Source organism: Nycticebus coucang, chromosome 16 (genome assembly GCF_027406575.1).
Source record: "Nycticebus coucang isolate mNycCou1 chromosome 16, mNycCou1.pri, whole genome shotgun sequence".
In the NCBI taxonomy this organism is placed as follows: domain Eukaryota; kingdom Metazoa; phylum Chordata; class Mammalia; order Primates; family Lorisidae; genus Nycticebus; species Nycticebus coucang.
The window spans coordinates 35,174,765-35,191,886 of record NC_069795.1 but is presented as its reverse complement, the minus strand read 5'-3'; the positions used below and the strand labels follow the sequence as shown (position 1 = coordinate 35,191,886).

Sequence of the window (17,122 nt, the reverse complement as noted above, 5' to 3'; positions counted from 1 at the left end):
TCCCATTAAGAACCCGCTGTATACTGAGTATATTGCCCCCAAATACATATTTTGCAGCCTTAATCCCCAATGTGATGGTATTTGGAGATAGCACTTTTGATACGTAATTACATCATGAGAGGAGTTCCCTCATGAATGGAATTAGCGCCCTTATAAGAAGAAATAGATGAGATGATTTCTCTCCTGACTATGTGAGAATACAACATGAAGACAGCCCGCTGAAGTTGGGAGGGGAGACCTCATCAAGAACTTGGCCACACAGCAACCTTGATATTAGACTTCCAGACTCCAGACCTGTGAAAGATTAATGTGTATTGTTTAAGTGATCTGGTCTGTGGTTGTTTGTTCTAGCAGCCTGAGTTGACCTTGGTGTGTGTCACACTTTATGGGGGCAAGACATGATTGCAAGAGGGACTTTACCTAACAATTGCAATCAGTGTAACCTGGCTTATTGTACCCTCAATGAATCCCCAACAATAAAAAACAACAACAACAACAAAAAAAACCAGTTACTATCCACATCTCTAATGTAGATAGATGCTGGACTGGATCTAGACATTTTTACATATGTCCTAGAACGTAAGAACATACACAGATAGACGTAGGAATCAGACTGACACGACTCAATACTGGCTCTGGGATTTTGGCTTGGTCACTCTCCTTCTTTGAGCCCGTTTCTTCATCAAATAAAACTTGTAATACTTTATAGGACTTTGGATTTTTGAATATCCAATTTTGAATTGGATATTGAATGTCAAATGCTAAGCACCATCTGTGACTGCTGTTGCTGCCGTGACTGTCACCAAGTCAGCCATTTATTTTTGTTATTGTAATGATTTTATTACTTTTTCTATCACAGTAAGACTCTTTATTCCTGTATCATTAGTTTTGAAACAGCCTCTGCTCAAATCATTTTCTTTGAAAGGCAATGTATTGTTTGACATAAAGTTGCTCACAACTTCCCTTCCTTGAATGTATTAGAAATACATTGGAAAATGAGAGACAATTTCATCTTCATATCTCTGTCAGATTTCTGGAATGATATCACAGACAATTGGTTACCAAATTCAAGCGTGCATAGCAAAAAATTAGGGAGTTTTAGAAAAGTTTAAAATTTTTTTCCCCATAGGACTCTGCAGATTCCAAGATACCATAAGTTCTTACATTGTTATTAGCTTGACATGCTTGTGTTGGTAATCACTTATAATGCTGCTGCTAACATGGGCTCCAGAGGAGAAGAGACCTATTTCTGTCTGCTTAAAAGCCTGTTTCTGTTTATTTTTATTTATTTATTTTAGCTTCTAACATGGTCATATTGTTCTACCTTTGCAAAGCTTTGAAACTTTTAATCATTTTCTTTTCAAAGTGTCTTCAGCTATCCAACTTGACTTTTTATTCTACTTATTGAACAAGCTCTCTTTTCAGCATTAAATTTTTATGTGTCTCCCTATGTGGTCTTTTCCTTTATAATACCTCCAAAAGAATCTGATTTTAGTCTACTGCAAAAGCTCAATCGAAGTGATTGAAAAAAGGCTACTTGACTTTTAAAAACTTTTTTTTTTCAAGACAGAATCTCATTATCTTACCTTGGGTAGAGTTCTTTGGTGTTATCATAGCTCATAGCAACCTCAAACTGTTGGGCTCAAGTAATCTCCCTGGCTCAGCCTTCTGAGTAGCTGGGACTATAGGCACCCACCATGATGCCTGGATAGTTTTTCTATTTTTAGTAAAGATGGACTCTCACTCTTGAAGGCTGGTCTCAAACTTCTGAGCTCAAGAAATCCACCTGCCTCAGCCTCCTGGAGTGCTAGGATTATAGATGTGAGCCACCATATTCAGCAAAAACTTTTTATTTTTTAACAGCTTTATTGAGATATATAAATCACGTAGCATACAACTTACCCATTTAAACTGTACAATTTGATGGTTTTTAGTATATTAAAAGAGTTGTGCAACCATCACCAGAATTCATTTGAGATCATTTTTTTGTTGTTGTTGTTGAGACAGGGTCCCACCCTATGCCCCTGAGCAGAGTGCAGTCGGTGTGGTAGCTCACCACAACCTCAGACTCGGGCTGTGGGCACCCCACTGCCTCAGCCTCCGGAAGCCGCTGGGATTACAGGTGCTCGCCGTGGCGCCCGGCTGGGTTTTTCCATTTTTTTCATGAGTCGGGGTCTCACTGTTGCTCCTCAAAGGAAAGCCCATGCCATTAGCTATCATCCTACAATTTCTCAGCTCTAGGAAACCACAACTCTGCTTTGTGTCTTTGTAAGTTTACCTGTTCTCAGTGCTTCATGTAATGGTTTTATGTGTGATCTTTTGTGATTAGGTTCTTTCCCTTAGCATATTGTTTGCAAGTATCCATCTTGTAGCATGTTATTAGTACTTCATTCCTTTTTATGGCCAAATAATATTCCTTTGTATAATATGAACATGCATTTTGTTTATCCATTCATTACTTGATGGGCATTTAGTTTGTTTTCACCTTTTAGCTATTGCTAATGCTTCTATGAATACTTAGATGCAAGTTTTTGTGTGGACATATGTTTTATTTCAGTTGGGTATATAAGTAGGTATGGAAGTTTTGAGTCTAATAGTAACTCTCTCTGGCTTTTGAGGAACTTGGTTGCACTGTGTTGTCTTCCTGCTAGTAGTGTATGAAGCTTCCATTTTCTCCACCTCTTCACTAATACTTGTTATCTATCTTTTTGAGTATAGACATCCTTGCGTTCACGAAGTAGTACCATCTTGCTGTTTTTCTGATTTGCATTATCCTAATGACCAATGATACTAAACAGTCTTTTGTGTACTTATGCGTGTTTCTACATTTTAGTAGAAATGTCCATTCAGATCCTTTGCTTATTTTAAAACTTGTTTTTTTCTTTTTTTTAAAATTTTATTTAAAACTTGTTTTATCTTTTTATAATAGAATTATAAATGTTCTTTTTATAGCCTAGGTTCAAGTCCCTTATTTGATACATAATCTGCAAATATTTTCTCCCATTCTGTGTTTTCTCCACTTTTTTGATAGTGTCCTTTGATATAAAATTTTTTTTAAGTTTTGAGGACACTTGATCTGTTAGTTTTACTTTTGTTACATATACTTTTGATATCATATTAAAAGGCTGAGGACACAAAGATTTGGCCTCTGTTTTTCTGTTTTATAGTTTTAGCTCTAACATTTAGCTTTCTGAACCATTTTGAGTTAGTTTCATGTATGTTTTGATATAGGAATCCAAATTTATTCTTTTGTATATGGAGATCCAGTTGTTCCAGAACTGTTGTTTAAAAAGGCTGTTCTTTTCTCTACTGAGTGGTCTTAGTTATTCTTGAAAATGCATTGATCATTGGCTTATGATCTGTTAAATTTATCAGATAATGATGTTAACTGTTACATATCATTTAACATTATCATTTCTTGGCCTTTTGGCTAAGATCAGGTATAATAATATTGTATAAAATAATATTAGAAAACATTGGTTTAGCTTTGTTGGTATATATTTTTAAGTGTCTGTGGGGTTCAGAGGGAGAGCTACACAATTGCTTTTCTGGTTACTATAAGCTCCTATGATCCCCCACCATGGATTGGTTCAGGCAGAACATCTTAAGATGGAAAACTATGTTTTAGTGAATAAAGTAGGGATTCTAAACTTAAATCCACGCAGTAGGCAAGGAAGTCGAAATGGGCGTGTACCCGTGAACTGCAGTGTGTGCCTTGTCTAAGGAGAGTCCCTACTGACTGCACATGCTTGTTAATGTGGAGAGGTACATGTTAGTGTCCCGGTCAGGGAAAACACACATGAGAACCATTTTGGCCCATAGGATGACTATTGCTTCCTCTAATTATAGGCTGTATTACATTTGCACCTCTCTCCTATTCCTTCTCCTTTTGACTTTCTCTTTTTCTTTGTTCTTCTAAGGAAATCACGTGTCTCTCCCTAGCATTAACCATTAATTTTCCTCTGCTTTACTGTAACTGAAAGATGAAAAAATAAAAGGATAGTCAAATTCAGACCAAAAACCCATGTCTTAGTCAGTCTGGGTTACAATAACAAAGTACCAAAAATTTTATATATTGCAGTTCTGGAGTCTGGAAGCTTGAGATCAGGGTTCTATCATGGTAGGTTTCTGGTGAGGCCTCGGGGCCTCTGTTCTGGGTTGCAGACTATTGATATCTCACAGTGTATCTTTACATGGTGAGGGAAAAAAAGGGAGTTCTCTGGGGTACCTTTCATAAGGGCACTAGTTCCTTTTATGAGCGCTCCACCCTAATGGCCTAATATGAGAGTTATGATTTGAACATAGGAATTTAGAAGTACACAAACATCCATGCCATAACACCAGGTAAAAAGGCACAAAAATCAATAATGTAAATCAAAGCAAAGATAAGTGTCATTATCCTTAAGTCATAAATGATAATCGCTTTTTGCCATGTATAGTTAGCAAGAATTATTCAAAATTGGATAAACTTTCAAACTCAATTGTCATGATAGAATTTAACACACTCAGAGTGTTAAATAGATAAAATAAACTAAAAATAAATGGAGAATCTGAATAAAGTAAAATTACATATTTTGAAGGGTCTCTGGAACGTCTACAAAGATAGATCATACATTAGAGTACTTTTTAGAACTGAGTTCCAGGAGGCCCAGCCAGATAGACACTTTGCATTTAAAACAGAATATGTCTGCTTTTACGTGTTTTGCATAGTTCTTACTTTGGAGTTCTTCATAAAATCCATTTTGAGATTTCTTCTGCTAAAAGTGAATAGAGGGGTAGGTAAAGAAATGATTTGATTGGCCCTGTATTGAGCCAGGAAGTAATCTACCTTATTAACTTCATTTCCACAAAATTAAAAATTAATAAGAAAAATTTTAAAGAAAATATCCACCACACAGTTTCTCCCGAATAACACTAGTATTAAAGAGAAGGATCAGAGTTACAATTACTTGAAAACAAATGGAAACACTGTCACATAAACTGTAGGTTACAGCTAGAGCAATAATGAATGGCAGCTTCTCTCCAGCCCGTTCTCCACCTGATTTGTAGAACACAGAAAATTATTTGAACGCCTATTTTCCAAATTCTCCCAGGGACTAAATATAACAAGCACTATTCCGGATGCATTGAAGAGAAATTAATTTATTGCATACAGTGGATCCTCAGAGCATTAGGGTTTAATTCTCTTAGTGAACCCTGGTTGAGCAAGGCAGACGTGTCTTGTTATTAAAATGATAATCCCCTGTGTTGATGAGGATAATGGGTAGTTGAACATTCTCATATGCTGCTAGAGGGAGTATGAATTGAAACTGTCTATTCTGTAGGTAGTTTGTTAATCTGTATTTAGAGCCATAAATACATTAAACCGTATACTTGTTGCTTGATAATATCTCTTTTTATAGTTGATAGCAGGAAAAGAGATTTGGGCACATATTTGTGCACAGAGACCTTATGAAGTTTTGTTTTTAAGTTTTTATTACAGGAATTTTCCAATCTATGGAAAAATAGGGGTAAGGGTCTATATTCTTATCGCCCAGCTTTGACAATTATCAATACTTTGGCAATCTTGTTTCATTGTTCCCTGCCTTATGTACATTTAATTTTTTTTTCATATTTTAAAGCAAACTTAAGACAGTGTTACATTTCATCATTAATCCTTTCTTTATGCTATCCTACGATCAGACATTTTTGGTAATGTAATAACTTTTATTATCATACTAAAAATTAATAATACTTTTTATATTCAGTCTAGATCCAGATTTGCTAGATATAACACTATTGTATGCAGTTAGATTCATTTATTTCAGTTTTCATGCATTTTAATGGATTTTCCTTTCTTTTCTGCTTTTTGATATATTAAATTTCCTAATTTTTGAATTGTTTTCCTGGATCTATAGTCAAAATATAATGAGATACAGTCCTAGATGACTACTAATTTATGCTGTCTCTTCCCAAACGAATAACCATTTCTATTAATCCTTTGTCATACTTTCATGCATTTTGAAATTTAAATGAGTTATACTTATTTATGACTTCCTGTCTTACATAAAAGCACCATGTTATAAATATTATTTCTGTAAGAAACATGGTTAATTTTATTTAAAATCACAAGCAACTACATATATCACCTCCTTTCTTTCATTAAAAGTGTCATAATGTAAGTATTACTTCTGTAGTAAAGAAACAGTAGTTTTTATTTAAAGTCATACTTGTTTGGATCATGGATCCCTTTCCTCCCCTGTGTGCCTTAACATTACAGTTTTGTAAGTGAAGCTTTTGATCACATGTGCCATGTAACATTTCAGTTAGTGATGCACCAAGCCTGCAGTGATGGTCCTATATGATTCGAAAACTATATTTTGACTGTACTTTTAAATGCATTTAGATACACAAATATTTACTGTGGTCATAAAGTTGCCTATAATGTTCAGTACAGCAACTTGTTGTACAGGTTTGTAGTGTAGGAGCAGTAAGCTAAATCATATAGCCTATGTGTGTGGTAGACTATACCCTGCACAAAATTGCCTAACAACACAATTCTCAGAATGTATTCCCATCATTAAATGATAGGCACACAACTGTACCTGATTTATTTCTATTTTCTCTAGAAAGTTATATATCACAGGACTGAACTCTATGGTTCTTTAAAATAATGAGGAATTAGTATACCATTGATTCTAAATTTAGCGCCACTTTAATATACTCTGGATTGTTTTTGAAAAGCTCATCTGGGGGCTGGCTGTGATAGCTCATGGGAGGCCAAGGAGGGTGGATTGCATGAGCTCAGGAGTTTGGCACCAGCCTGAGTGAGAGTGAGACCAGGTATTTACTAAAAATAGAAGAAACAAGGGATGGCACCTGTGGCTCAGTGACTGGGGCACTGGCCTCATATACCAAGGGTGGCCCAGCTCCGGCCAAAGTGTGACAAAAAAAATAGCTGGGCATTGTGGTGGGTGCCTGTGGTCCCAGCTACTTGGGAGGCTGAGGCAGGAGAGTCGCCTAAGCCCAAGAACTGGAGGTTGCTATGAGCTGTGACACTAGGTCACTCTATAGAGGGCGACAAAGTGAGACTCTGTCTCTAAAAAAAAAAAAATAAATAAAATAGAAAAAGCAAGCTGAGCATCTGACTGGTGCCTGTGGTCCCAGCTACTCTGGAGGCTGAGGGAAAGAGGATCACCTGAGCCCAAAAGTTTGAAGTTGCTGTGAGCTATGATGATGCTATTGCACTCGACCCAGGGTGACAGAGTGAGACTGTCTCTCAAAAGAAGAAAAAAAAAAAAAAAAGAAAGAAAAGCACATCTGACCTAATCTAATGTATGTAAAAAAGCAGTGTTCCCTAAAAAGTAATGCTGGAGATAGAGGTCTTAATAAGGTCATTTTCTGGGTACCTACCTGTTACCAGCAGAAGTTGAAAAAGGATAACTCCATTGTACCTAAATGAGAGGAAGAATTATTTGGAGGAGAAAAGGGAAGGTAAAAAAATCACAGGGTGTAAGTCAGAAAGGATTACTGTCTTCCCCTCCCTAAACACCATACAGTGTTTACTTGTAATCCTCGGTAAGGGCAATACTGTAGGAAATTCCAGTGCTGGGCCCTATGACGAGACTCCTTCTTGACACGTTGTAAAGTCCTGAAACTTCCGTCTTTACAAGCAGCATTAGAATTGTCATTTCTCATAAATTCTGCATGATATGAAGCTTGACATAATTAAATAACATCATATGGTGAGAAAGGCTGTCTACTTGCCTCAAAGAGGTGATATTCCAAATTGTTAACAACTGGTGTAACATGATGACATTTTTTCAGATGGGATGAGAGGTCTGCTGCGTAAGCCAGTACTGGCTTTGTATCAGCATCTGCTCTCACTGCCTCTGAGGCCTGGGGGTGGCAGGGGTTTGCACACTGGGGTCTTCATGAGAGGCGGAAGGCACTGTCTGGTAAGTTGGAGCTATTTCAACCATGTATAAGGAAAATTTTTATTAAACTCAAAAGCTCTGCAGAAATGAGTAGCTAAGTGCTGATGAGAATGAAAGACTTTGGAATATTTGAAGGGGCTGACATTTAAAAATTTTATGTGGGGATTATTACATTAGAAGAAGAAAGGTGGTTGGGTATGAGATAAACATAGAGTTTATGTGCCCGACGCAGTGACCTTAGTTAATGTTTGCTCGCCTGTGCTTAACATGTGTTTGCAGTTCGTATTAAACCGTGCATCACACTTCATTTCTTGTCCATATCTCGATTTAAATTTTGTCCCTGCTTTCGAGTATATGGACAAATAGAATCTTTTGCATTATCAAATGTGGTGATGAATTTAGCCTGTGAATAAAATACCTATTAAAATGCTTGTTTTAGAAGTAGGTCAGGTTATCCTTACTTGGTAAACGTTAAACATCTTACAAAATATTGCAAAAAATAATTTATGCGAGGAAGAAACAGGTTTTTAAGATTTTTTTTTTTTTTTTTACCAAAACTAGAATAACAAATACACATTGTTTTGGGGATACCTAACATTGAACATAGCACTATATGTTAGGAAATGAGGGTTGCAGAAAGAAATTTAAATATTACAAAATTGATTCATATTTTTTTTAAGAATATAAAAGTATACGTTTATTTTACATTAGAGAATGGGAAGAGAGTAGAGGGAAGAGATGAGAAAGAGGGAGAGAGAAGAGAGCAGGGAGCAAGAGGGGAAGGGGGAGAGAAGGGGTGGGAGAATAGCATGGTATCCCAAAGGAGGGAGGAATGCCAGCAAACATCTAAAAACTTTCCTATCACGTTTGTAGCTAAAACATCCTCAAATTTTTATTCCTTTGGTGATCATTGGCCTACATTCTTTAACCAAGCGATCATTTGATGAGAACATTTTAGAAAACATTATCTTTGGGCACTAATAACAGAATATTGTGCAGTGATCTTAACATAGGTTATGTTTCTGTGTTCTATAAATTTTCAGCTTTTGTTCCCTCACACTAATACGTTCAGCTCTCAGATTTGTTCTATAATCCGTATCTCAGTAGTCATTTTCCTGGGCTTTATAATTCTAGTCAATCCTAAATCTTAAATCCTAACCTTCGTGTAATATTTGCCTTGAAGAATTATTTGGGATATTTTCTGTTTCAGAATTTCCATGAGCTGTTGATTTAGGATACTATTTAATAGTTATTAAGTTTAATTTTGTCTAGAAAATCACTTACAGAACTGTAAGTTGATAGCACCTAAACATACCAGTTTGCTTCGGGAGATTATTTCTGTATTGTGGTCCCTATGCTAGCGTCATCAACATCTCCTGGGAACTTTATAGAAATGCAAATCATTAGGCTCTACCTTGGGTCTGAATCTAAAACTCTATAACCAAGTGGGACTCAGCAATCTATGTTTTAGCAACACAAGTGATCCCAAAATGGGCTATGGTTTGCAAAGCATTGAACAAGAGACTTCTCTAGTTCCAGATGTAGTTCTGTGCTTCGTAGAGAAGCAAATCATTATCATGTTGGGTTCTATCCTCAGGCCTACATACTGAGACAAACTATTTGGATGAAGGACTTTTTAAAATTAAATCTATCTCATATACTCAGGACAAGTCATGAAGGATTAAAGTGAAGAATAATTTGAGTAGTCAGGTTCTCAAGTTTTCTCTTTAGATAGGCTCCGAGATAGCTTTAGAACCATTTATCCTTATAATTTAAATAATTGCTTTATTTTCAATTATGTTTAGGAATAAAGTCACACGGCTTATTTCACAGGACATGCATTTCCCTAAAATGTATTTATCAACTTATTTTATCTTCTATGTTTTTCTAAATAAAATTTGATTTAAGAAGAATGAAATCAATTTTATTCAATATTTTTATAGCAATCATTTGGTGTTTAATTTTATACATTTATTTTTAACTGTGTACTCGGTAATTGTTTCCTGTAATCATACGTAGGTATACCTTTTTTTTTTTTTTTTTTTGTAGAGACGGAGTCTCACTTTATGGCCCTCGGTAGAGTGCCGTGGCCTCACACAGCTCACAGCAACCTTCAACTCCTACGCTTAAGCCATTCTCTTGCCTCAGCCTCCTGAGCAGCTGGGACTACAGGTGCCCGCCACAACGCCCGGCTATTTTTTGGTTGTAGTTTGGCTGGGCTGGGTTTGAACCCACCACCCTCGGCATATGGGGCCCGCGCCTTACCGACTGAGCCACAGGCGCCGCCCTATGTAGGTATACCTTAATGATAGTTTCCTCTTTTAAAACTAAGTGTTTAATGTTAGCTTTTTTTACATTTAATTTTTTAAAAAAAGTTTTAATATATTTGGAGGCATGCAAATTGAATTTCATTACATGTGTATAGTGTGTGGTGGTGAAGCCTGGGCTTTTAGTGTACTTACCACCAGAATGCTGTACATTGTACCCCATAGGTAATTACTTTTCCCCTCTTTTGAGTTTCTAATGTTCCAGGCCGCTCTGGTTATGTCCTCTTGTGTGGCCATAATTAAACTCCCTCTTAGAACTGAGAACAGGTAGCATTTGTTCTTCTGTTCCTGAGTTACTTCACTTAGAATAATGGCCTCCAGTTCCATCCAAGTTTCTGAAAAAAAAGACCTCTAAGTGTTTAATGTTCAGATTATAAGAGTAGATCTAAATCCGATAATTTTCTGATTATTTTGTTTCTGGAGCTTGAGATATGTGTATCCTATGGAGAAAGCTCCCTTTTTAATTAGATATTTTAAGAAATCCATGTTAGGGAGGAGGTTGTTTTATTGGAAAAAAAAAAATCTTTCATGTGGCTGCCCTACGATAGAAGTGGGTGTTTTGGTTGGTGCCGGGTTTTAAATGGAAAGAGGAAACACTCGTGAAGTATTGTGAGGGAGGAGCATTCGAGACTGAACAGTGATTGAAAGTCAAGAGTTTGACAAGAAAAATGTACTGAGTTCCCATGAGGTCAAGGGTGTTAATGAAATGAAACTCTTAAAGGATTTAAAGATGTTAGAAAACTTTTCGTTCACAGTGTAAACTTACACATACTAAACATTTAGAGTTGTAGGTTATTAGCCTATAATAAAAGGAAAACATGATACAGTGAAAGTATTTTTCTTTGCACAAGTACTAATTCTTATTTAAATCGATCTTAAAACTCAAATGACAACAAGTTATAGAACTAGGTCAACTGATAGTAAAAAACCGATGTTCAAATACATTTTCACAGTGCTGAAAACAGCCCTTTTAAATAGATCTGCATACATAAATTTCACATATCATTGAAGTTTCACCTTCAAAGTGGTAAAGTCATCTCAATAGTTGAATTTTTATATAACTATTTATTTTGGTGTACTCTTAACTCAGTTTAACCTTTTATAGATGAGATGTGATTTAATCTGAACGTGAATTTCAGTTTGGCCTTGATCAGGACTTACATTAAGCATGCAATACATATTTAATGAAAGAATTCACGAAATAATGAACTGTACCCTTTACTTTAGAGCAAACTAACTAGGAAAAGGCCTACTATTTCTTAAAGTTCAATTAGCTTATAACGAAATTCAGTAATCATATGGTGTATTTATACCTGGTTAGTTCTGCTTCAACCTTTTATTTTTCTTTTTTCTCTAATTATGGACTAAACTTTCTCTTTGGTAATGGAATGCTATTATACAGGGGAGATGGATTTGCGGTTGTAGGGGCAGAGGACTGTAATAACACCAAGCTTGTTGAACTGTTAGATATTTTCAGGTTGTCGTATAATGGGAAGTAGGCAAATGTGTAGACAAACTTTTATTTAAATATTGTTTCTTACTCCCATCCTATCCCTAATGTTGATACTGGATGAAAGTGAAGATCCTTAGAGCTCATGGCGTGAAAGAGTTGAGGGATGAAGAGGAAAGCACAGCATAGATAAGTGTCCTGATGCTTTAATATCTCCTTGGTCGAGAATCAACAGTTGTAGAAGATGCTGTGTGCCTGAAGACTGCTCTTTTTTAAATTTTATTTAATGTTATTAAATAAAACATTTTTGACATTAAAAAATAGCAATGACTGTTGTAAGCATGTAATGTAATGTGAGTGAGTACACCACTGACCTTAAGAAATAAACAATTACAGGTATTATTGAAGCTTCTTGTGTTTCCTTTCCTCTGTGTAGAGAAAATCACCACAGAATGTGACGTTTCACAATCCTTTTTCTGTTTTTACTACATATATATGAATCAATACATGTTACATAATACTGTTTTGCATAGCTCTTGAACTTGATATAAATGGTATTCTTCTGTACCCCTTTAAAATTAACTTTTAAGTTTCAGATACTTATGTATATGGATACATTGACTGTAATTCATTCATTTTACTACCACTCTATAGCATCCTGTAGGTTAATTATACCACGAAGTGTTGTCTAGTCTGTGGCTGATTTAAATGGTGATGGCTTCCAGTTTTTTGCTGTTGTTAACAAGTCTTCAGTGAGTATTCTTAAATGTGTTCTTGAGCATTTCTCCTGTTTCCCAGGAGAATTGTCGGGCCATAGGGTTAATCTATCTCCAACTTTACTGTAAGATGCCAAGTTGTTTTTACCGATTATAGACTCAGCAGCTGTTTGGATTTATGTCCTTGCTGCCTACTTGATAACTTTCAATCTTTTAATTTTGCCCATCTAATGACTGGGAAATGGCATTTTATTGTTTTTTTTTTTTTTTTTTTTTTTTTAATTTGGCCGGGGCTGGGTTTGAACCCGCCACCTCCGGCATATGGGACCGGCGCCCTACCCGCTGAGCCACAGGCGCTGCCCGGCATTTTATTGTTTTAATTTGTGATTCCCTGATCATGAATGAGCCTGGATGTCATTATATATGTTTATTGGCCAGTCAAGTGTCCTCCCGTGAGTATGTTCTTCATCTGATTTTCTGTTGGTGTGCTTTCTTTTTCTCATTGACCTATAATGTGCTTTGTGTATTTTTGGATGCTCTCTTTAGTGATAGTTACATTATAAATGTATTCTCTCATTTGGGAGACTCTTTTGTCATTCTGTCCATTTATTTGTCTAAGAAGATCAGTTTATAGTTTTAATGGTCAAATTTATCAGTCTTTTCCTTCAGGGTTTATAAGGTTTTTTTAAACAAGTCTTATTTAAAAATCTTTTATAAATTCTAAGATTGTAAATAAGGTTCTCTGAATTTTCTTCTCAGCATTTTATAATTTTGTCTATCATGCTATTAATACATTAACTATTAATACACGTTCAAATGACTTGGGGGCTTGTAATCCATTTCATGTTTTCCTTAAGGATCAAATTGTCCCAGCACCACTTATTATAAATGTTTCCTTTTCTCCCTGATCTTTAATGCTTCCTCTGTGTTATGTTGGACTCCATGTGTTTGAAGGTCTGCTGCTGTTCACTTTTGCTTTCTTCCAAGATCTGCACTCACTTGTTCTTTTCGTCCGATAGTCCATATATTTTCGGTACCTTTCCTGCATGATGTATTTTTTTTTTGTTATCTCTGTCACAGTCTTATGAAATTGGATAAATAGTTTATTATATGATTTTAATTGTTTTTCCTCTTTCATTGCTTCCATGGATGCATATTATTTGATTGTCTAGAATGCATTTCCGTGTCTTTATATTATCTCTTTGTTGATGGTGTTTTTTTCCCCCCAAAAAACTCATTTTCTTTTATATTCTGTTTATTGACAGAAGAATTAGAGTTGAAATTATCATTGAAAATATTATAATCTTTATTTAATTTTAAGATGCAAATGGCATTTCTCATAAATAAATTAAGAATAACCTACTTTTTCTAAACTACCAGTCTTTTAACATATTAGAAAGCAACTCTACAAGTAAACAATATATTAAGGTTTTGAAATTAACTAGTCTTCTTTCTTTTTTTCTAGATGGTTGGAATCCATTTTCTCACCCATATAAAAAGATGGATTTTGGAAAATGGGAGCTATATCTCCCACCAAAGCAGGATAAATCTGTGGTGGTGCCTCATGGATCCAAATTAAAGGTACGTTTTTCTCTTTTATTTTTACTTGAACTTATAATTTTCTTTTTATCCTGTGTGCCAAATTTGATTGAAAATATTAGAATTTGCAACTGATAAGTGATAATTAGGCATTAGGTGTTTAAATGTCCAAACAGAGGAACGTTTAAGAAGGAACAGAAAAAAATGGACTAAGTAGATTAGAACTAATTATCTGGTGAGATACCAAACCTAGTTGTATTCTTGTCACAAATTTAGAAACTTTATACAAGAAGTGATACATAAAAAGTGATATTGATTAATTACTAAAGTCTAGCATGGAGAACAGGAAATTTAATAGAAAAATGAAAACTCTCTCCAAATCAGCTTAGGTAGAAAAGATTTTTATCCTTAAAGAGAGCCTTAATAAGATAGATTTTGTGACATGCCCCCTGAAGGACACAGGGGGTACTACACTGCAGGCTCATGCATTTGGCAGACTTGCCTTTCCTGTTTTCTTTATCTTTCTGGCCTGGGTGATAGGCTTGTGTAGGGTCTTGTTTCTCCTGTTCTGTGATAAGGCTACCTGGATTTGCCTGGGGGCCTCTTGTTAGAAGTACACTGAGCATCTTCTGTTTTCCCTCTGGTTTGGTGGGCTGTGTGGCTCTGCGTTCAAGATCTGCAGAGTAGATGCCGCTAGTCTCTCCTGTCTCCTCGTGAGATTACAGATTTAATGCATTATAAAGGAAGCTGACTAAAGGCTTTCTTAGTTACTTGATTTTAGCCTGTGCTCATGTAATGATACAATATTTCCATGCCTCTTGTGTCTCTTTCCCTTCCTTAGACATTTATCATGTTAAATCCTATGATTGAATAGTGGTTATGTTTTTATTGACATTTGTTATTTAACAGTATCAATTCAAAATAATTTAAAATACATGTAAAATTAAAACATGTAGTATGTTTTACAGGGTTTTAGAATTTTTTATGAATAATGTAATTATGTGTATGTGAAAATGACTAAAATATTGTTACATATAATATTGTAAGCAGAGAAGCATTCTGTATGAAAAAAAGGAGACATTTTAACAGGAGACGGCAGCCTATGTGTGTTTTTCTTTTCTTAATCTGTCATTAAAAAGAAAAAGAGAGAGAGAAACAAGATATAGTATACAATAAAATAACAAGGTTTAAAATTTGATATAATAATCCATTTTCCATGTCCGTGAAAGCTCCACATGAGCATGGCTTTTGCTATATTGTTTGCTATTTCTGGATATTTCTCAATTCTTAGAGATTCTCAATTCTCAATATTCTCAATTCTCAGGGCACAGTAGGTCCTCAGTAAATATTTATTGAATGTTAAAGCTGTTTTTAGGCTCAGTCTTTGAAGGAGTACACCAAATAGTTCGATTCTTTGATGGCTTATTAGATCTAATTTTATAGAACCTCATGAAGCAATACAACTATTATCTTACTGGTTTCGTTTCTGTCTTTGGTCTTGTGGCCATTTTCTGTTTTAAAGAATTGAATTTACTACTTTTTAAAAATGTTGCAGAACTTTTTTAATGCATGTTTCAATTAGAAAATTTTATGAGCTCTGACATTTTACTTTTTAAACTAAATGTTGAACGGATTAATTTCAATGTTTTGTTTCTACACTTGGGAAAAAAATAATTGAATATTAGGAATGAATGATTATTGACATATTCTAGGAATTATGTAGGCAATTACTTTTCCCATTTAACTCCAGAATCTTTCATATGTTCTACACTATGCTACATACTGTATTATGCTCTTTCAAAAATTTGCTTTATCTTGATGAAGTGAAACAATGTGATAATCAAAAATGGCTTTTATATTGTCACCCAGCATTAAAAATCTATATTTAACAGCAAATAAATGTTCGACAAGTGTGAGGTAAACTATCATGTAATCCTTCTTAACTACTATTTTCTAAAAATTTTAGTGAGGATAATTAACTAGAAATTTATGCTTAAAATATTATTCATCTTCTTTAGTTATTTCAAATGTTGAGGAAACATAGTCATGTGTTGCTTAACTATAAGGATATGTTCTGAGAAATGCATTCTTAGGTGATTTTATTGTTACACGAATATCATAGAGTATGTTTATGCAAACCTGGATGGTATCCCTCCTGCACACCTAGGCTATTTGGTGCATCCTGCTGTTCTTAGGCTACAAACCTATATAGCATGTTCCTGTACTGAATATTGTAGGCTATTTTAATACAATGTGTATTTGTGTATCGAAACATACCTAAGTATAGAAAAGGAAATTAAAACATGATACAAAAGATTAAGAGATGGTACAGCTATATAGGGCACTTAACAAAATGGAAATTTTAGAATTGGAATTGCTATGGGTGAGTCAATGAGTGAGTGGCGAGTCAGTGTGAATGCGTAAGATATTACTCTACACAACTGTAGATTTTATAAAGACTGTACTCTTAGGCTACACTAAATTTATAGAAATTTTCCTTTCTTCAATAATAGAGAACTCTTACTGCAATGTTTGTACTTTATTAACTTTTCTTTTTGAGACACAGTCTCACTCCCTTGCCCAGGCTGGAGTGCTGTGGTATCAGTGTGGGTCACAAGAGACCTCAAACTCCTGGGTTCAAGCATTCCACCTATCCCAGCCTCCCCAGTAACTGGGACTACAGGTGCTTGTCATGGTGCTTGGCTAATTTTTCTATTTTTAGTAGAGACAGGGTTCTGCTCTTGCTCAGGTTGGTCTGGAACTCCTGAGCTCAAGGGAGCCACCCCCACTTGGACTCCCAGAGGCCTAGGATTACAAGTGGGAGCCACTGTGCCTGCCCGACTTTTTAACGTTTTGACTCTTTTGTAATAACACTGAAGGTACAAACTTGAAGTCTATAAATACATTGTGCCGCTGTAAAAATTTTTTTCTATTTTTATTCTATAAGATATTTTTCTGTTTAAAAAAATTTTTTTTTAACCTTTAAACATATTCATTAAAAACTAAAACCCAAACATCATGCACGTTAGTCTAGGCCTACACAGCCTAGACCCTAGTCTAGGCCTAGACCCTACACAGGGTCAGGATCATCAAGATCACTGTCTTCTACGTCCACATCTTGTCACACTGGAAGGTCTTTTTTTTTTTTTGGTTATTGGCCGGGGCTGGGTTTGA

At 35.3% G+C, this 17,122-nt stretch overlaps 1 protein-coding gene across 1 annotated transcript in view; it reads left to right on the top strand.

Annotated features, from left to right (window-relative positions):
• GBE1 (1,4-alpha-glucan branching enzyme 1) overlaps positions 1–17,122 on the top strand; it is a 284,024-nt gene that overhangs the window by 82,617 nt on the left and 184,285 nt on the right. The window contains exon 3 of the mRNA XM_053564216.1: positions 13,875–13,990. Coding sequence (XP_053420191.1) covers positions 13,875–13,990 — 116 coding nt within the window. The remainder of the gene's footprint in view (positions 1–13,874; positions 13,991–17,122) is intronic.